Below are 21,599 nucleotides of genomic sequence, written 5' to 3' on the forward strand. Positions count from 1 at the left end.
CGCCCCGCCCCTGGCGGCGCCGGGAGATGGCGGAGCTGGACGTGGGGCGGCACTGCCAGGTGGAGCACTGCCGGCAGCGAGGTGATCGAGGAGGCCCGCACCCGCTCGTCCTCCGCAGAGCGGGGCGGCGAGTGAGGGCAGGCCGCGGGGCCGGGCGGAGTGTGAGGAGGCGGGGCGGGCGCGGCCCTGGTGGAAGAGACGTGCGGTCTGCTTGGAAGGACCCGCGCGGTTCCTCAAGATGTGTCGTGCCGCGCTCGCTTGGGTTTGCGCGTGCGCCTCGCCGAGCAGAGGCGCCCTCTCCTCTCACAGGGGCGCGGGGAGCGGGACGCTGAGGTCCCGAGCGCCAGTCTCGTCCCGCCGCTGCCACGTTGGGCCAAACGTTTCTCAAACGTTTTCTTTGTTTGTCCGTTACTAGTCTGTCAGGCGAAGGAGTTGGGCGAGGCCAGTTTTTCACCTGGTTTTCCCGGGCTCCTCGGGAGAGGAGCTTCTGGTGAGAAGGCCCTGAGCTTTAATCAGAAGGGTGTTGATCCTCAGGCTGGTTCTCGGGATCATCTTTACCCTCTCCAGCTCTGTCATTCTTTGATTCTCGTCATCGTCGGTTTGACGAGTATTTAGCGAGCATCTGTTTTGGTGCCGGGACTACTTCAGGGTATAAATACGGTGTTTTCCACAGAAAAGCTGTCAGCCTAGGACGCTGCGTTTTAGAGCGTTAGTAATAAGGTGACGTTTTCTCTCCACTGAACTGAGAGGCCTTGTGGTCCACACAGCCCGATCTGACAGCCAGTGGTGGTGTGGCCCAGGCGTTAGGATGTCACAGATCTGGAACGGGCACGTTCTAAGCGGTAGAGCCGCACGGAATGCTCTGTCTTTGTTACCTGGGTTTCCCTCCAGTGTGTCCTGTTACGTCTGGCTCATACCACGTGGAGTGACAGGTTTCATCTCCCGTTGCAGCTTCAGTCACTGGGGGCAGGTCCCTGAATCACTGTGGTGAAGGAATCTGAGGTTTAGCCCCGAGACGGTGGGAGTGGCACCGTCGATTTGTGACACCCGCAGTGGGCCTGGGCAGAGGACACTAAGCTAAGCTCTTGTTCCTTCTGGCACTCTGTATATGTATCTTTTCCTGCTGGCCATAATCGCTAACCATTCAGCTAAGAACCTGTTTCCTTGACGATCTTTCATGCAGAAGCTTAGCCAGTTGGGTTTTGACTGTAAGTTATGTATATCTGGTGTGTCTATCTGATTACCCCTAATAAGTCCGCGGTATTTACCGTTTGTGACGAAGTTCATCTTCCTTTCCATTTCAAGTGTCTCTTAAAGTGTAAGTGTCTGAAAAGAGGCGAGGGTCTAGATCTTTTGGACTTCTGGAGAGGGGTTAAGCTTTAGGGTACTATGTTAGGGGAGTATCCTAAGTTTCATTTAGCTTCTGGATGGATAGAAGGATGGTGTCAGGTGTCAGGAAATTATCCTAATCTTAAATCTTTCCCCTGGGCCCTCCTGGTTTGCATCTAATATTTAGTTGGTCGCCAAAAGCCTCAAAATAGCAAGCATGTACAATTTTTCCAATTTGAAGGAGACATAAAAGGTTTGGGGGTATTATATACTTCAGTTGCCTTCTCTTGTTGACAAATATCTGCATACTTTCTTGGTGTGAAACATGCTCACAGTATCACGCTTTCAAAACAACAGTGACCATTCGTTAAGCCCACTTCTCAGGTAGAACTGTATTCGGGCCCTTGTGTCCCACAAGCAGAATTATCCAGGGGTTTCTCTGGGTAATAATAGGGCCTCTTCTTTCTGTTTCAGGTTAAGATACCCTGTAAGATGAGATATTTTGGGGACAATTTTAGCTTTCTCCAAAGTGCTGTGCGTTTTGTTTGCACCTGGTGACGGTGTGATTGGCTATATCCAGCCTCACTTGGCTATATCCTGTAATTTCATATGAGGTACCTTGAAAACCGTTCAGAGAGTGACTGACTGTATCTGATGATTAATGGTCAGTTGCCGCATCTGAGGATGGATACTGGCATGTGCTTTCCAAAATCTCAGTTCCTGACTTAGTTGTTACTTAGTCCTACCTTAGTTGTTCCCAACAACAAGGAGGGAAACAATTCAGGACTAGATTTTGCGGTATCAGTCAATGCATCTATTGAATTTCTTTGAAAACATCTCCACTTAGTGACCACAGGATTTTTCTGAGTTGAGTATATTCAAAATAAGTCAACTGTAGTTATTTTTATTATAGTCACCATCTTACTATTCTTATTTTTCACATATATCTTATTTGGTTTTTTTGTGTGTGTGTGAGGAAGGTCAGGCCTGAGCTAACATCCATGCTAATCCTCCTCTTTTTGCTGAGGAAGACTGGCTCTGAGCTAACATCTATTGCCAATCCTCCTTTTTTTTTTCCCCAAAGCCCCAGTAGATAGTTGTATGTCATAGCTGCACATCCTTCTAGTTGCTGTATGTGGGACGTGGCCTCAGCATGGCCGGAGAAGCGGTGCGTCGGTGCGCGCCCTGGGTCCGAACCCGGGCCACCAGTAGCGGAGCGCGCGCACTTAACCACTAAGCCACAGGGCCGGCCCTCTTATTTGGTTTTTAAAATTACCCTGTGAAGTAGATGTAGCATATAGCATAGCTATAGATATATATACACATACATATGCACACACATATACATACAGACATTATATGCTTGTATCTATTTATTTCTATATTACCTAATAATAGAACTTTGGTTTTGTGTGCATATAAGTGGATATATGCATTACATACTATATCAAATAAATAATAAGTAGATAAATAGATAGATAAATATACATATATATAGATAGTCTCCAAAGTTCTACCATTAAGTAACTTGCCTAGCATTGCTAGGTTAATTAGCAATGAAATCAGTATTGAAACCCAGGTTTTTCACTTCAAATGCAGGATTTTTACAATATACAGTCCTCAAAAACAATACCTAGTAAATCTGGGAAACAAACAAACAAAAAAAACAAAAAAACAAGTTTTTTTTTTTTTCTGATTTAGCATGTACATTTACTTCCTGATAATCTAGTTACTTTCTTTCAGAGTGCTGGAGGTTGCGATGGCTTTTGTATAACCACTACTTGCTGCACTAGGATATTGCACTAGGATATTCCCCTTTAGAGGTGGTTCAGTAGTTTAAGATTGTTTTTACTTAAGAAAACTAAATCAAAATCAGATACTGACCAGTGCATATAACATTTTCCCTCAATTTTAGATTTTCTTCCGTTTGTATGTGATGGTTGTTCGGGAATATTTTGGTAAGTTAAGTTTTTATGCAGGATTTGGGAGTAATTTTAGTGTTTGTAACATGAGGTTTATTTCTGGAAAGCAGAATGATTTAAAATAGTTCTTACTTGAGCCATTGATATTTGATATTATGGTAGTTACTTGGGAGAAGAAAATAGACTAGTCATAGGCTCTGTTTACTTATACATATATGTGCCTAATCTTTAAACTTCCAGAAATGGGGTTCTGTGTGTGACTTTCATGTAAAGGTTATATTTGTGTCTTTTAATCACAAGGAGAGAACATATCCACCATATAAAGAACCAGTTACGATTATTACTCTCATTTGAATTAATAAAGTGAAAAGAGCCCCACCTATACATTTCTTCAACTGGATCCATGTGTCCTCTGCAAACACATCACATGCAAAGTGAAACTTGAGAACTAATCAAGGATTTTGGAAAATGTATTTTCTTTGCAATTGAACTTTCATATATCTGCCATTTAATTTATTAAATAGAGCGCTGAAAGAACAAATTCTTTTCAGAATATAATTCAGAAAGATTTATTAGAAGTAAATAAAAGTAATGCCTATTTTTAAATCATTCAGAACTAGAGTGCTCCTTTGATGTTTTTTTACTGATGGTCTTTGAAAAATAAAAGGAATCAAAAGCTTCTTCATATTCTCTCACACCTTAAAGCACTCCAAGTAAAGGTGTTTTAGAATAGTGAATTGTTTTTACTTATATTGAAGTTGAACAGCTGTGTTTTAAAACTTTTGAGACTGTAGATGCTCCATCTTTAATTTATCTGACGTTTCAGTTTATTCTTATATGCAGAGTTCTTAATGTAGTGTGATTGTAATTAATCTTAAGGGTACTAACCTTTAAAATGTCTCAAATTACTGCACTTATCTGTAAGTTCTTTATTTGATCTCATTTAAATAAACACTTTTTTTTAAATCATTTAAGCCTTGAACACAGAAGCAGGGAGTCACATGGCTGTCCTGAGGTATGTTAATAATTCTCCTGTCTAATAAAACATGTTTGTATTTATGTACTTTCGTTCAGCATTTGATTAGATTTAAAACCAGTCAGTGTGCCATAGATTAAAATTTGGCGTACTAAACTGATTATGTAAAGAGGCTCTTACTGCATTTATATTATTTTTCTCAGTTTGTTTTAAAGCAAAATTAGTCTACTTGGTATTTATAAATTTTTATTCTTATAATTCTTATTCTTTTACATTTCACTTCTGTTTAGTTAGGTAGCCCACTTACAGCTTTAGGCTCTGTATTTGTAAATCTACAATGGAATTAACGTCCTCATCATATACTCCTCCCAGTTTTCCTTCATTGTTGTGTTCGTTTTGCCTGGTGCCTGGTGTTAGGATTCTGTGGTATTAAATTGTTCTGACTCAATCAGCCTTGGACCACCGGGAACAAACCTGTAATCCAATAAAATCCCCACCCTAAATCTGACCAAATTGAGAGATTAAAAAAGACTAGCAGGTAGAAGCCAAAATATGATATTTATTACTGATAAAGGATAAATTGAATGATAGAGCTTAATGTAGAACCAAATGGGTCTGCAAAGGAAATCCAGAATTTGGCAGATTTGCCCACCAGTCGCAGCAGTGCCGGACCAGGTTAGGCCTCCTGCTTGAGGGAGTTTCAGTTCCAAGAGGGAAAAAGAGAAAGCTGAGCCCGCCATGCCTCATGTAATTTTCTCAAATTGAACAATTAGATAAGTTGCTCCACCTCCCTTGGGTCAGAGAGAGGCGGGAAGTTAAACTGAATTTGCTCTATGTGGAAAGAAGCATTTGCCTCACACTTTTCAGTTGGTATTTATTCCTGCCCACCATTTACCAAGCGCTTTACCAAGGATTTTTACGTCTGTCTTCTCAGTTATGGAAAATTAAAGTTAAATGAGTTTCAGTCAAAATCTGGCCCCTTGAAGTTTACGGGATTTATTTGAGGAAAATAAAAATTAACTAACATGTTGGTATTTTGCAGAATTAATTAGAAGGAAATACTCATTTAGAGTTATATAGTAAACATTCTGATGTTTCTTTTTTTTTCTTTTTTTTCTTTTCTTTTTTATTTAATTTTTTGTTTATTGCAGTAACATTGGTTTAAAACATTGTAAAAATTTCAGGTGTACATCATTGTACTTCTATTTCTGCATAGATTACATCATGTTCACCACCAAAATACTAATTACAACCACCCCTCACCACACACATGTACCGAATTATCCCTTTCACCCTCCTCCCTCCCCCCTTCCCCTCTGGTAACCACCAATCCAATCTCTGTCCCTATGTGTTTGTTTATTGTTGTTATTATCTACTACTTAATGAAGGAAATCATACGGTATTTGACCTTCTCCTTCTGACTTATTTCACTTTGCATTATACCCTCAATGTCCATCCATGTTGTCACAAATGGCTGGATTTCATCGTTTCTTATGGCTGAGTAGTATTCCATTGTGTATATATACCACATCTTCTTTATCCATTCGTCCCTTGATGGGCACTTAGGTTGCTTCCAAGTCTTGGCTATTGTGAATAACGCTGCAATGAACACAGGGGTGCATGTACCTTTACAAATTGGTGTTTTCAAGTTCTTTGGATAAATATCCAACAGTGGAATAGCTGGATCATATGGTAGTTCTATCCTTGATTTTTTGAGGAATCTCCATACTGTTTTCCATAGTGGCTGCACCAGTTTGCACTCCCACCAGCAGTGTATGAGAGTTCCCTTCTCTCCACATCCTCTCCAACACTGATGTTTCTTATACAGCTTGTAAATCTGCCCTGTGCGTTCCTTTTTCTTATGATATAATTTGATTTCTATGAATGTCTCTCATGGAGTGTCTCTTAATTAAATCTTATTATTTAAATAGTGAGGTAAAAATTTTACTTTTAGAACATTGGAACAAATTTGGAAAAATTGTTAAGAAATTAATTCCAATAAGATGTAACTATCATTTATATAGATTATAGATTTGGTTATAGATTTCAAGAAATTATTTCCCTAAGTTCATTCAACTCTAGAAATCTAGTTACTTAATACTCAAAATATCCTGGTTGATTTGGATTTTTTTTTTAATCTTATAAAATTTTGTCTTTCTCTGGTGTAATATTTGCTGGTAATACAATATTAAATACAGCATAGAGACTAGTATATCATTATGAAAACTGTGTTTAACCCTCTGTATCATGGATAAACATAATTTTTAAGCATCCTCTTATATACAGGTAACCACCTAAAATTCGTGTAGAAAGTAGGTATGACTTGCTGTTTGAGGCTTGATGAGATGATTACCTCAGCATATTATTATGCGAGCATCTTTGTGTGGGACTGTTACAAAGTGGAAGACTAAAATTATAAAAAGTAAGTGAATAGTCATTTTAACTTGGCTTAGAAGATAAATATACAAGAGTAGGGAAACTGAAAAGGTAGAGCAGTCAGCACAGCAATCATTTCTCATGCAAGCATTTATTATAATCTGTTATGTGAGAGTCTGTAAGTTGCTCTTATAAGTTATGCAAAATGCAAAAATGATATGAATATCTAAAATAGATTTGTTGATTTGCTTTAAATGTGAAATATAATGCCATTTCCCCTTGTTACATTTTCAGGTGACTGTAATCAATGAGAGACTAAAGTCAGATAAGCGTACATCTCACCCATGCTCGTTCAAGGCCTGTGCTGAAAGAGAGCTTGTGCCAGTTACGTGTCCTTACTGTGAGAAGAATTTTTGCCTGAGGTGATCACTCAGAGGATTCAAACTCTGTATATCTGTTTAAGTCATATGCAAATACATGAACTAGTGTCACTCTTCTATTGCTTGTAGACATCGTCATCAGTCAGATCATGAATGTGAAAAACTGGAAATCCCTAAGCTTCGTATGGCTGCCACTCAGAAACTTGTTAAAGACATTATTGGCAAGTATCTAGAAAGCTTGTTTTGTTATTTCCTTACTGCTGTATACTCTGTTAGTTCCCGGGCTCCTGTTTCTTATGTCAGCTTGCCAGTTATGGACGGTCTTATTAACAGCCCTGATGGTTGTAACTTGCTATAGATTTTTATGACATTCTTGTGACATTGTTTCTCACATGGCCTACCTAATCAATGAAAATTTGGAAATCCTTTGGAAGTACCCTACCAGACGTCTTTTGCTGGGCCACTTATATCAGCTGGTTAACCATCATGGCTAGGAATGGTATTCATGAGGCCAAAGTAGTGGTTTGCATTCTTTAAAGACTCAACTTTAAGCCCAGTCAGCTGGCCTATGAATGCCGCTGATAATCTGAGGTCTGAGGAAAGAATGTATCTGTGACTTAGTCCAGTCTCTCTGCCAGCATGTTAGTTCATTAGAATTTTCATTCTGTATTAAGGATAGTACTTTTATTAAAATCTTCTATAACCAAATCCAAAAATTCTCTGTAGAAGTGTTAGTGACTGCTTTGGATTAAATAGGCTTAAATTGGAAAGCACACAACAGTGAGTTTTTGGATGTTTAGAGTACTTAGGTCAACTCAGTGGTATTTTTCCATGGATCATGTAAGTATAATACCTACAAAATGAATGTGGTCTCTGTATATCTCTATTATGTGTAATTCATGTATGTTTCAGGGCCATAATTAATAATAATAATAATAATAATAAAACTCTGAAAAATGTAATGTAAAAGTATGTATGCGTTTATACGCTTATACCTGTTTCTTAGATTCCAAGACAGGAGAAACAGCAAGTAAACGACGGAAAGGTGCAAAAAATAGTGAAACAGCTGCAAAGGTAGCACTGATGAAATTAAAGATGCATGCAGTTGGAGATAAATCATTGCCACAGGTGGGTCTTAGAGATTTTGCAAAACAAAAAACTTGCAAACATAGTTGGAGCCCCCATTTTACTCTTCCCTGCCATCAAATAACAACCAACCTGAACCTGATGTGTTTCATTCCTAATATTACATGGTATATGTCTGCCTAAACAATACATAGTTTTGTGAATTTTTTCACTTTATAGAAATGGCAGTGAACCATGTAGATCTTTGTTTAACTTGTTTGTTTTTTCACTTGGCATCATGTTTTAACATTTGTCCCTGCTGATATGTTCAGTCTAGTTCATTCATCTTGATAGCTGCACATTATTCCATAGTATGAATATACCAGTTTATCTGTTCTCTTAATGAACATAATTCAGATTTTTTTTCCCTGGTTTTTGCTATTATAAACTGTTTGACAGTGAACGTCCTTGTCTACATGTGGGAATATTTCTCTAGGGCAGTCCCTTTAAAACTCCATAATATCAATTACATTTTATATAACAACCCAGTACATATAAACATACGTGCACATTCATACCTACATATCTTAACAAGGTTTAGTAAGTAATACCTAGCCTAATAGCTATATGTCATTTACTCTGATATTTTTTATTCTATTTTATTTTAAAGATTGTTGATTTTATAACCCCTGAAGGATTGAGACCTCTAGGGAATATACCTGGAAATAGAAAAGCTGGGTCATGGGGTGTGCTCATCTTCAGCTTTACTAGATATTGTCAACTTTCTGTTGTCAGTGGTTGTACTGATCTATCTCCTTCCTGTAGCATCTGAGAGTTTCAGTGTTTCTTGCCAACATTGGGTATTATTCATTGTTACTGATCTGATGGATGTGAAATGATATCTCACTGAGATTTCAAGTTGAATTTCCCTTGTAACTAGTGAGGTTCAGCTACTTTGCATATGTTTATTGGGTATTTGACTTTCTTCCATGAATTATTTGTTCATATCCTTTGCCCATTTTTTCTGTTGGGTTGTTGGCACTTTTTTGTAGGTTTATAAGATTCTTTATATGTTCTGAATTCTAATCCTTTTTTGATTAAATATGTTGCACATATCTTCCCTCAGTCTGTGGCTTGTCTTCACTTTGTTTTTGATCTCTTTAGTGGTCCAGACTTCTTAAATTTTAATATACTCAAATTTATTAATGATTTTCTTAAGATTCATGCTTTTTAAAATAAGTTGTTTTAAGATATTTTCTTATATTTTCCTTTAAAATTTTAAAAGTTTTATTTTATTTTTTTGTTTAGCTCTTCATTCTATCTGGAATTTAATTATAAGTAAGTAGAGATAGAGATTTCTCCCCCTGCCCAAATGGGTTACCTGTTGTTATAAGATATTGAAGAGTTCATCCTTGTAATGCTACCTCTGTCATACACCAGACTGTTCTGTGGGACTAGTTTGAGAATCTCAGTTGGGTTCCTTTAGTCTATTTGTCTGTCTGTGCATCAGTATCAAACTGTCTTCATTATCGTAGCTTTATAATCAGTAGGACAAGTCTCTCCACCTTCTTCTTTTCTTTCAACTATGTCTGTTCTTAGCCATTGATGCTTTTATAAAAATGTTAGGGTCACATTGTCCTGTTCTGCGAAATCGTGATTTTGATAGGAATTGTGCTGAATTTTAGATTAGGAACAGTTGACATCTTTAGAATTTTGACTCTTCCCATCCATGTCTATGGTTTTATCTTTCCAACTTTATTTAGGTCTTTTTTTATGTTTTTAAGTAACATTCTATGATGCTTACCATATATATTTGTATATCTTAGGTTTATTCTTAGGCTCTTCATAATTTTTGCTGCCATTGTAAATGATAGCTTGTTTAAAAAAAGTGTGTTTTGGGGGCTGGCCTGGTGGTGTAGTGGTTGAGTTCGTGTGCTCCACTTCCGTGGCCCGGGTTCGCAGGTTTGGATCCCGGGTGTGGACCTACACACTAATCGTGAAGCCATGCTGTGGCAGTGACCTACATACAAAATAGAGGAGGATTGGCGTGGATGTAAGCTCAGGGCGAATCTTCCTCAAGCAAAAAGAGGAGAATTGGCAACAGATGTTAGGGCCAATAGCTCAGGGCCATTCTTCCTCACCAAAAGAAAGTATGTTTTCCTAATTGGTTATGGCTGGTTGTCATATGTTGTCCTTCTATCCAGCAAATAAACTCCTAATAGTTCCTGTAGTTTGTAGATTTTCTGGAATGTTTTCTGTATAGTCATATCTTCTGCAAATGACAGTTGTTTTGTGTTTTTTCAAATTTTCTTTCCTTATACTTCACCTCCTTCTTCTTCTTCTTCTTTTCTAAGAAAGCGCATTGGCTAAGATCTCCAAAACAATGCTGAATAATATGGGTGATGGCAGGCATCTTTGTTATGTTTCTGACTTTAATGCAAATGGTTCTAAAGTTTCATCATTAAATATTATGTTTGCTGTAGATTTTCGATAGTAGCCTTTATTGGGTTAACAATATTTCTTTCTCTTCCTAGTTTGCTAGAAATATATATCATGAATGGGTATTAAATTTTACTATAAGTTTTTTTCCTACATCTAGTAAGATGATCATGTTGTTTTTTTTCCTTATCAATGTGGTAAAGTACAGTGGTCTATTTTTCTGTTGTTGAATCACTTACATATTCCAGAATGAACCATTTGACTCTGTTATATAATTCTTTTAAAATGCACTGCTAAATTGACTTGCTAATGTATTATTTAATGTTATTTAGTGACATTCATAGCAAGATTATACTCGTAAAATTAGTTCCGTAGCTTTCCCTCTTCTGTTCTTTGAAGTAGTTGTAGAAGGTAGGGCTTATTTGTTCTTGAAGGTTTGTTAACGGTTGTTATAACCTTCGGATCTGTTGCCTTTTTTGAGGGGAGAATTTTAAATACTATTTCAAAGTGTTAAATAGTTCTTGTTTTATTTGGTCAATCTATTTCTTCTGAAATAAATTTTGCTAAATAATATTTTTCTTAAAAATTCCTATTCGATGTGGATTTTCCACTTTGTTGTTATAAAGTTGTTAAAGTTATTCTCTCATGTTTTAAAATCTCTATTAAGTCTTTAGTCATTCCATTTCATTCTTAATATTTTTCATCTGTACTTTTCTTTGTTTTCCCCTTGAAAGGTCTTGCCAGAGGTTTGTGTTTGTTTTATTTATTTATATTTTAGTCTTTTCAAAGAACCATATTTGGTTTTATCGACCTCTCTATTATTTCTTTGCTTTCTATTCACTAAATTCTGCTCTGATATTATTTGCTTTTCTCTACTTGGTTTATATTTTCTCTGATATCCTTTTTCTCACATTGAATGGTGAACTTATCTATTGTCAACCTACTTGTTTTGGTGTGTTTTTTGGGTAGCTTTATTTTGATGCAGTTTCAAACACAGAAAAGTTGCAAGATAGTACAAAGAATTTTTCCATATCCTTTATCCAAATGTACCAGTTACTTACATTTTGCCCTATTTGCTTTATATTTGCAGTATCTCTCTCTGCCCATGTGTATACATATGTGTGTCTGTGCTTGTGTGTGTGTGTGTGTGTATACTAATTTTTGGTCTGCTGATCTATCAGTTTCTAAGACAGATGTGTTAAAATCTCCTATTGTAGCTGCTGTTTTGTCAGGTTTTTTTCTTATAATTCTAATGGTTTTGCTGATTTGTGTATTATCAGCTGCATGAAATTCCGTCATTATATCTTCCTTAATGAATTTTGCCTTACATCCTATTTTGAATTATAATAATATTGTTTCACTAACTTTCTTTTGGTGAATGAATATTTATTATGTCTTTTTTTCCTCCCTTTTATATTCAACTTTTCTGTGTTGTTTTGTTTTAGGATGTCTCTTGTAAGCAGCGTATAGCTGGACTTTGTTTTTTTAATCCAGTTTGATAGTATCTCTATTTTATAGGTGAGTTGAATCCATTTATATTTATTATGATCACTGATACATTTGAATGTATTTCTTCCATCTTATGATTTTTGCTCATCATCCTTTTCCTTTGATTATTTCTCTTTCCTGTCATCTTTTCTGTTGGTTGCATTTTCTATATTTCCTTTTAGTCTGCTGGTTTAGAAACCATTGATTGTATCTTCTTCTTTTGGTAATTATCTTTACTATTTTCTGTTTTTGAGATCTTCTTTATTTGATGTTTTTAAATTTGCAAAGGTACTTTAACATTTGTAACTATTAAAAGATATAAACAGAAAAATCCAAACACACCCTCCTGGGCCTATTCCCTTCCTATTAAGGCAGTGGTTCTCAACTGAGGGTGATTTTGCCCCCCCGGGGACATTTGACAATGTCTTAAGACATTTTTGGTTATTACAACTGGGGATGGGGGTGCTATTGATATGTAGTGGGTAGAGGCCAGGGATGCTGCTAAACTTCCTACAATGCACAGAATAGTGCCCACAGTAAAGAATTTTCTGGTCCAAAATGTCAAGAGTGACAAAGTTGAGAGGGCCTGCCCTAAAGTATCCAATAACATTATTCACATTACAATTATGTACTGCATAACAACGTTTCAGTCAGTGAAGGATCACATATATGACAGTGGTCCCGTAGGATGAGTACCATATAGCCTAGGTGTGTAGTGGGCTATACCATCCAGGTTTGTGTCAGTAAACTCTGATGTTCGTACAATGATGAAATCGCCTGATGACACATTTCTCAGAACACATCTGCATTGTTAAGTGATGCATGACTGTACTTTGCAATTCTTTTGTTACTTAAAACATAGCAGTAAAAACTTCTATAGCACTTACTTTTGTTCCAGTCCCTCTTCTAACACCTTTAATCCTCACAACAAGCTTGTGAGATGTGTCTCTGTTTGACATATGAGAAAACTGAGGCGCAAAAAGGTTAAGTAACTTGCTAGTAACATAGCTAGTAAGTGGAGAACTATGAATTGAAACCAGGCAGGCTGGCTTCAGAGACCGCGTTCTTAACATGCTTAACACCTTGTCATGGAGCAGTCCTCAAGTCTGTAGATATAACCTTTTCCCCTGCATCGTTCATGTTTGTGTGTGTGTGTGTTTATAGTTGTATGTACTTACACATAGTATACACACACACACACCCCCATGTATATGTGTTGTATACATGTATATAACTTTACATAAATGGAAATGTGTTATATTTGTGTATGTATGCAAAGACATAAAGGAGTGGTTTTTTGTTCATTATTTTATAAAAATGGCATCATATTCGTTTAGTCAACACACTTTGAATACCTGCTATGTATCAGGCTCTGAGGTTACAACAGTAAATAAAACAAAATCCGTGCCCATATGGAGTTTATATTCCAATGAGATGATACAGATGTTATATATGTACTATGATGTTGGATAGTGATTAAGGCTATAAATAAAAATAAAGTAGATTTCAGGTAGATTATATGTATTTATCTCTGAATATCCTTTTCATTGATGTCTAGCAGAAATTCCCTCAAGTGAGCTGGTATGGCTGTAAATCATTTTCTTTCAGAGCTTGATGATATTTGTGTTGCGATATGTACTGTGAATTATTTTGCTCTTTTCCTATTGGTGAACATTCACTTCGTTTCCAGTTTCAGCTACTATGCTAACTAGCCTCAGTCTGGTACCTTTATTTCTGTGAGATAAATTCCCAAGAGTGTATTTGCTGGCTTAAAGGGTATGTGTATTTTACATTTTAATAGATGTTGCCAAGCTGCTTTACAAAGAAGTTGCAAGAATTCACATTTCTACCAGCATTTATTATAATAATCAACCTTTAGTGACTGATTACAATATGCCAAGCATTGTTTTGTGACTTTGGATTTTTTATCTCTTTTAATACTCACAACTCTTCTGTAATATATTATTATCCTCATTTCACAGATGAGTAATCTGAAGTTGCGTTAAGATCACTCAGGTGGTGAGAGCCTGCCCTCCTACCCAGTTCAATATACTGCCTCTAGTGGCCATACATGAGAGTGCTCTTCTCCTCCCATGGTTTCCAGTAGCAGTTTCATTCTTTTGAAATGTTTTCCAATCTGATGGCTGTAAAAAGATATCTCCTAATTGCTTGTATTTGTGTTTCCTTGACTACCGTTCAGTTTGAGCATCTTTTGATATGTTTGTTGGCCATTTGGAATTGCTCCTCTTTGAAATGCCCATGCATGCTTTTGATCATTTTTCTTTTGGGTTGTCTTTTTATTTTGTTTGGTCAACTTATGGAAACTCTTGGACTATAATAGACATTAATCCTTTATAATCAATTTGCTTTGCTTTTTAAATCTATCAAATATATTGGTTTGCATCTTATGTATCTCATTGACACTTATGTATCTCATTGACATATCAGTATTTTAATTTTTTCTAAGGTATGTCTTTTCTTTCATTCCTGTTGAGGTTTTCTTTAGGATTTTTGGTTTTTGCATCCGTCTTTAATCCATCTGGCATTTGTTTTTAGCATATGATATGAGCTAAGGACCCTATTTTATTTTCTTCCAATTGTGTAGACAGTTTTGCCATCACCAATTATTAAATAAATCATCTTTGCCCTATTGAATTGAAATACCAAAATATCACTTTCATGATAAGTTTAAAATTTATTTATACCAGGTCTGTTTTTGGATTTCCTATTCTATTCCACTTGTCTGTTTTTTTACTCATATGTTAATACCAAATTGATTTGATGCAGTAGCTTTATAGAATGTTCTAATATGTGATAATCCCAGTCCCATCCATAGTTTTTCCATATTTTTTCTTAGCAGTTTTTTTTGCTTTGTACATGCATATGAACCTTATGATTATTATATCCAAATTTAAAAATATATATCTCTTGGGATTTTTATGGTTGTCGTAATGGGACAAGGTTTTGAGTGACAGACTCCAGCAGATACCGTTAAAGAATATAGGCTCTTTAAAGGTAAAAGTGGAGACACTGAGAGAAATCATTATCAAAAGCAAGAGGTAACACTGCGTGGTCCTAGAAATGTGGCTTGCCATGTCCCCCAGAGTTTCCCAGGAGGAAGTAAGCTGTGAGTAATAGTGCCTACAGGAAGTGAGGATTCTACCCTTTCTGAGAAGCCCCCTTTGCCATTCTCAAGAGAATTGTAGACCTGCTTAGTTTCTTCCTCTTTGTACTGGGCATTCTGGCGCCCTCCCTGCTCACCAGGTGCAAGTAAATGAGGGAAAACCTCCTCAATATATTACTGAGTGACTTCTGTGAAGTGAGGTGAAGTAAAATTCAATGTCCCGGCAGCATCTAGTAGCATGTCCTGACTGAGGACCATTCCTGAAGGATTCTTATTAGATTTGCATTGTATGATATATATTAATTTTGAGAAAAAACACATTGTCTTCCTATCTAAGAACCTTAAATGTCTTTTCATTTATTCAGATCATATTTTATTGCCTTCTGCAGCATTTTATATTTTTTTTCATTTTAGTCTCATTCCTTATTTGTTTTCATTCCTAATTATCTTATGGGTTTTGTTTCTGTTGTGAACTGAATATTTCTCCCCACCTTTATTTCCAGGTACTTACTGCTAATATGGAGAAAAAAGGTCTTGATTTCTGTAAATTTATCTTATTTAGTCACATACTAAATTTTAAAACTAATTTTAGAAGTTTCTTTTTCCCTACTAGTGCCTTTGATTTCCTAGGTATACAGTCACACCCCATTAACAAATAAATATAGCTTTAATTTTTATTTTTCAATAATTACACTAGTTATTTCATTTTATTATACAATATTATCTAGAATCTCCAATATAACGTTTTATAATAATAGTGATAACAGGCATGTGCTTACATCTTTAATTTTTAATATATGTCATTAACTACCAGTTTTTCTCTCAAAATCTAAAATTACTTGGTATTATATCCTCTTGAATAAGACAAGGAACTTGATAGGCCTATCCAGTTGAATATCTCCCATTCCATCATCTTTGTTCACACATAAAGATTATTTTTAAGTCAATAGCTATTTAAATTTACCAACATATTTTTTGAGTTTCTCCTTTCCTTAGGACTCACTTTTATTTTTGCTAAAGTACGTTCTTTAGTAGTTCATTCATTAAGAGTCTTTGTTGCTAAACTCTTTTAGTCTTTTTTCTCTGAAAGTGCCCTTATTTTACCTGGATTTGAGCTAGATTGTCTCTTAGACTGTCTCAACTCTTGCAATATACTGTTCATTGGCCTCTGTCATCTGTTGTTGGGGAAGCATCTGCTGTCTATCTTATTCTTGTTGCTTTATGGGTAATCTATCTTTTTTAGGTAGCTTTTAAGATTTTATCTATGATATTTTCCAGTTTCAGTGCCGTGTTTCTAGATGTGGATTTATTTTAATTATCTAACTTAGCCCTTGAGGTATATTGTTAATTTTGATTTATCTCTTTACTTTTGGAAAATTATAGTCATTTTCTCTCTGTATATTGCTTCTCCACCATTCCTTTTCTTCTCTTCTGAAACTGTTTTTTTGGATTTATATTTTGGAAATATGGAAACATATATATGGGATTTATAATTTCTATTTTTATGTCTATTTGTGCTGCATGCTGCAGGCTGGATTCTCAAATCCATCTTCCAATCAAGCCTTTTTATTGAAGATTATAGAAGTTTATCCTGTTTGATTTCTCATTTCAGAAACTATATTTTTAATTTTTATATTTCTAATTGGATCTTCATAGCTTTTCTTATTTCATTTCTGCCTGTTTTGGTTTCATAACTTCTTGTTCCTTTTTTATGGATATTATTCCTTAATTTATATCATTGTGCATCCTAAAGAACTCTTTAAATGTCTTTTTATAGTTCAGTTAGTTTCACCTGCCCATAGTAAGTTAACCTTTGATTTGTTTTGAAATTTCGGTTTACGGATTCTACATGTCGGTCTTGAGTAGGAGGTTCTCTCTGTGTCTCTCTCACTGTTCTCGCTCACCTCTCCCTATTCAGCAATTTTGCGTTTTCTTCTGCTGGCCCACCTACCCAGGACCTCCATTCCAAATCTTAAGTTTGAGATTGGCAGTTTGTACTTATGCCCTACAGAAATTTTCGGATTATTACAGATCCATTTACTGAGCTGGATGACCTTGGCTTTATTTACTGTCAAGAGTTTATATCTCTGCTTTTGTGCCTCTTTAAATATCGTTCTTTGTAAGCAATAGCCTAAGTCGTCGTTCAGCACTTTGTTCAGCTGACTTCTTCAGCTCCCTTTCCGGGAGCACAGGTGCCACACTAGCCTCTGCTTCTAGCACCCAGGTGCTTCATCTCTACGCGGTGCTGTTATTCCCCATTAACCCGCGAGCCAGCCTCCTCACTCACTGCCTCTTCCTCTGCTGGAGCCCTGAACGCCTGTGGCTCAGCCTGCCTATCACTTTGGATTTCTGTTTCATTTTTGATCCTCAGACATATTTATCTTTTTTTTTAGATGAGGCTATATCTTTTTAACATTCTCTTATTTATACTCTTGGTATTTTGTTTTTGGAGCAGGGATTATTAGGTTATAGAGTTGGCCCAAAGCTTGAATTTCCAATGATTTCATATTTTTCCTCTTAATACTTGTTATCTGTAATAACACACTCCACTGGTCTTTAACAAATTTAAATTCCTTAGTGCTAAGATGAGAATTGTGTTGAATCTAATACTTCTTAAAATAATTATGATCTTTCCTCTACAACTTAGAGGTGCACCTGTTATACCAAAACTTTTATTGTAGCAAGAATTGATCTATAAAGCCAGCACTATTTTAAAGCAATTTTTAGGAACTAGGGAAGCTCAGAGGCCAAACACCTTTACTCCTATTCTTTCTTTCCTGCAGTTGTTAATTTAGCAAGAAAATGAAGTATAAGAAAGGATATAAGGTATAGAATACTAGAGGAAGCATCTCCGAATCTTTCTCTTTTGTTGATATGGTACTTGTCTTTTTTTTTTTTTCTAGTTTCTTTGTTCTCAAACCCTGCTGTCTCTAAATACGTGGTGAGGTCTTTCACATGAAAAGAAATGTTATATGTGTCATGGATCTTTCAATTGCAAGTGACAGAAGCTTGATACCAACTAGCTTAATCAAAACAATATTTGTTTTCATGTAATGGGGAGTGGCATTGATCTAGTCTCAAGGGATGACCGAATTCTAGGACTCAAATGCTGTTGAAAGAGTCTGTTTGTTTCCTTGACTTCTCTCTGTGTTGGACTCCTTCATTCCCATTTGAGGAGACTTTTTCCACATTGCTTCAGGAATGGCTGAGAGGCATGGGGGATAGCTGCAGGCAACGCCGGGTTTAATTCAACAAGACTTAAAAAACTCCAAAAAAAAAAAAAAGAGTACCCCCTCCTCCCCCCAGCTTTTGAGCATAAAATCCCGGGAAAAGACCTTAATTGGCCTAACTTAGGTCACATGCCTGTCTTTGCACGGATCACCCTGGCCAGGGTCTGGGGTCCTGTGCCCATGCGTTTGGAGAGATGCTGGGGTACTATGATTGTTATTCCCACTAAAAGCTGCATCATTAGAGGGAAATCCTTCTCTGACCAGAAGAGACGAAGAGATGTCACCAGACAAAAACAGATGTCTATTTCATATATATAATGTGTATTGTAACTTTTTATTTTTACAGACAGAAAGAATTTATTTTCAAGTTTTCTTACCTAAAGGGAGCAGAGAGAAGAGCAAACCAATGTTCTTTTGCCGCCGATGGAGCGTTGGAAAGGCCGTAGACTTTGCGGCTTCTTTAGCCAGTCTTAAAAATGACAATAACAGGTTAACAGCTAAGGTAACAACTGGTATAATAATTTTTCCCTAAAAGTTTTAGGACGCTCTATGTAAGTGTGTTTATTTTTTACAGTCTGGTGTATTTCTCTCTTAACAGAAATTAAGGTTATGTCACCTGACTTCAGGAGAAGCCTTACCCTTGGATCATACTTTGGAAACTTGGATTGCTAAGGAGGACTGTCCTTTATATAATGGTGGAAGTGTTATCTTGGAGTATCTTAATGATGAAGAACAGTTTTTAGAAAATGTTGATTCTTACTTGGAATAGTCATTCAAGGATTCAAGCCAGAAATCATGAGGAAAATTGTATGTTAAATCAATTTCTTTTACTAAAAATACTATATATTTTCTTTTCTTTTTAAAAGTTGCTTTTTAACTTATTTCCATTATGTCATAATTTACAGTATCAGTTTGTATTAAATTGAATTTGAGTTTTTGTGTTTTCAAGTTTAACTATAAACTGACCCTCAATTATTAGCAAATTCTAGGTTATGCTGTAGTGACAAGAGCAAAGGTATTTTTCTCATTTGATTAATGTCAGCTGTTGATTGGCCATGACTCTGCTCTGTGTCATCTTTACTCCAGGATCCAAGCGAAAGGAACAACTCCTTTTTAGGACATTGCCATTCTTATGGCAGAGGAAGAAAGAGGTGACTGACAGACATGTGGGTTGACTCTTAGAAGATACATGTATCACTTTTGCTTTAAGCAAGTCACATGACCAAGCCTAGCATCATGGGCCCGGGAAGTATAGCTTTCCTATCTACCTACATCATGATGTATAAATTGATGTGTGTACATGAAATCCTAGAAACTTAGAGGTCATCTCATTTACTCTTCTCAGTTTTTGGATGAAGAATCTCAGGCCTAGGAAGGAGAAATGATTTTCTTGGTGTCACCTAACTGCTTTGGGGTATATCTCTGATAAAGAACCCCCCTCCAGTGGGATTCACCTTTTTTTTTTTGTATGAATGTATTATAAGTGAGAAGATAGATGGGGTAGCTCAACTTCATTAGAGGGTCTTTATATATACCAAAGCAAAAATGTGCCAAACATAACTACATTTTACCAACACATTAAAATTAATGCTCCTGACTGATGTATTCCATCTATACTCAACGAAGAACTACTATAGAGAAGGAATAGAAACTATTTCTATTTTTTCTTTTTCCCTTTTCTATTTTAATTATGGTAGACACATATTGTGGCTTAAGGTTTAATTAAAGGGATAAACGCAGAATGTTCATTTCATCTCTAATTTTTTCTTCATATTTTCATGCAAGGAATGGAGATAACATCTCACTTTCATCAAGGCTTATACATTCATTTATTAACATAGTTATTTGAGTACCCACTAAATGTAAGGATCTGGATTCTAATTGCCATGGTGGATACAACAGAGATGTATATAGTACATATTCATAACTATAATACAAATCAATGTGGCAAGTGCCAAATGAATAGATAGTAAATAAGTGTAACTATATTCCAATAGCTTTTTTTATCAGAAACTATAAGACTAGAAGTGGAAATAATCCTTAAATATATTCTCAGATACCAGAAAGTTTTAATACAAATTAATACCTTAGCATCTGTCATAATTAATTGCACATAGTAGGTGATCAACACATGTCTCATGAATTGAAATAAAGCTAAATATATCAGAAAAAAATACCTATGGGGCTTGAGAAGGCAGGGAGGTAAGGCTGGCAAAGATTCAGTTAAACCTAGGGAGAATGAAGAAGAGGTCCTGTTAATGATTAGATGGAAAAGACACAAAGTGGCATGGAAGGAAGGACTTAGGTCAATAGTGAGCTAGGTCAGATCCCAGATAGTGGAGGAAACTACGCTGGAAGAGACCCAGGTACTAGCATATTCAGGGTCTCTAGGGACTAGGGGCTCCAGCATGAGTAGTCTCCTGAAAAGAACAAGGTTGTGGGTGAGAGAGAAAGTCCCTCTACCTTCTCATTTCCAAATTACTCTGAAATCACACAACTTTCTCAGGCTTTCTTTTAGGGCTTTCAGTTGAGTATGCTTAATGAAATTTTAGGGTTTGACTGCCACCACCCTACCCTACTATCTTTCCACCTTCTGGCAGACAACTAGAATTATAAGTAGAAAACCCACAAATAGAAAAAAAATAGTTTTAAATTCAGATAAATAGTTGTAACAATACTATGGTACAAATGAGCTTCAGTTTAAATGTAATCAGTCAGTAAATACATGTGAATGATAGATTATTAAACTTTTCCCATATCTGTCAGATTTTATTCCCTGCAGTTTTCAGAGGAGGAGGATGCTTGGAGAACCTGAAGAAGGGGAAAGGTTGCAGAAAGAGGAATCTGAGGGAAACAAAATTTACATTCCTCACATCTTTTACCTGGGTTACAAAAATTCTGAACTAAGATATTGGGTCACATAACTGTAAAGATAGCTTTGGTTTCATAAAGTTTTTGTTTTATGTTTGTTTGTTTTTTTGTCTTTTTAAACCAGGAAAGTTCCCTGGGAATTTAACTGAGATATCACACAAACATTAGTTCCATTCCCTGTGTACACTGGTATAATGTATCTTGTTTTTCTTGATGTGGTACATAGAAATACAATTTATGAAATGTAGAGTCTATTGCATTTGAAAGATTAACCTACATAAATAAAATTTTTAAAAACTTGTAAAAATGTGCAATAAAAAATTGCTTTGAAAATTTTTGAGGAGCAAATATTTTATGATCTAAAATACTTAATACAATCTGTCATTGTTGCATTTAACA

General features: G+C 36.1%; 1 protein-coding gene across 1 annotated transcript; it reads left to right on the plus strand.

The window, feature by feature from the left end:
* On the plus strand, positions 1-21,536 carry ZFAND1 (zinc finger AN1-type containing 1). Its single transcript, XM_004427150.3, has 9 exons — positions 1-81; positions 3,245-3,287; positions 4,227-4,266; positions 6,898-7,025; positions 7,113-7,204; positions 7,990-8,111; positions 18,676-18,831; positions 18,928-19,136; positions 21,096-21,536. The coding sequence occupies exons 1-8, from the start codon at positions 27-29 to the stop codon at positions 19,096-19,098; spliced, it is 807 nt and encodes a 268-aa protein (XP_004427207.1). The 5' UTR covers positions 1-26; the 3' UTR covers positions 19,099-19,136; positions 21,096-21,536.
* Positions 21,537-21,599: the final 63 nt, after the last annotated feature.

Source organism: Ceratotherium simum, chromosome 31, assembly GCF_057802395.1.
Source record: "Ceratotherium simum simum isolate JZ-2026a chromosome 31, ASM5780239v1, whole genome shotgun sequence".
Classification (NCBI taxonomy): Eukaryota; Metazoa; Chordata; class Mammalia; order Perissodactyla; family Rhinocerotidae; genus Ceratotherium; species Ceratotherium simum.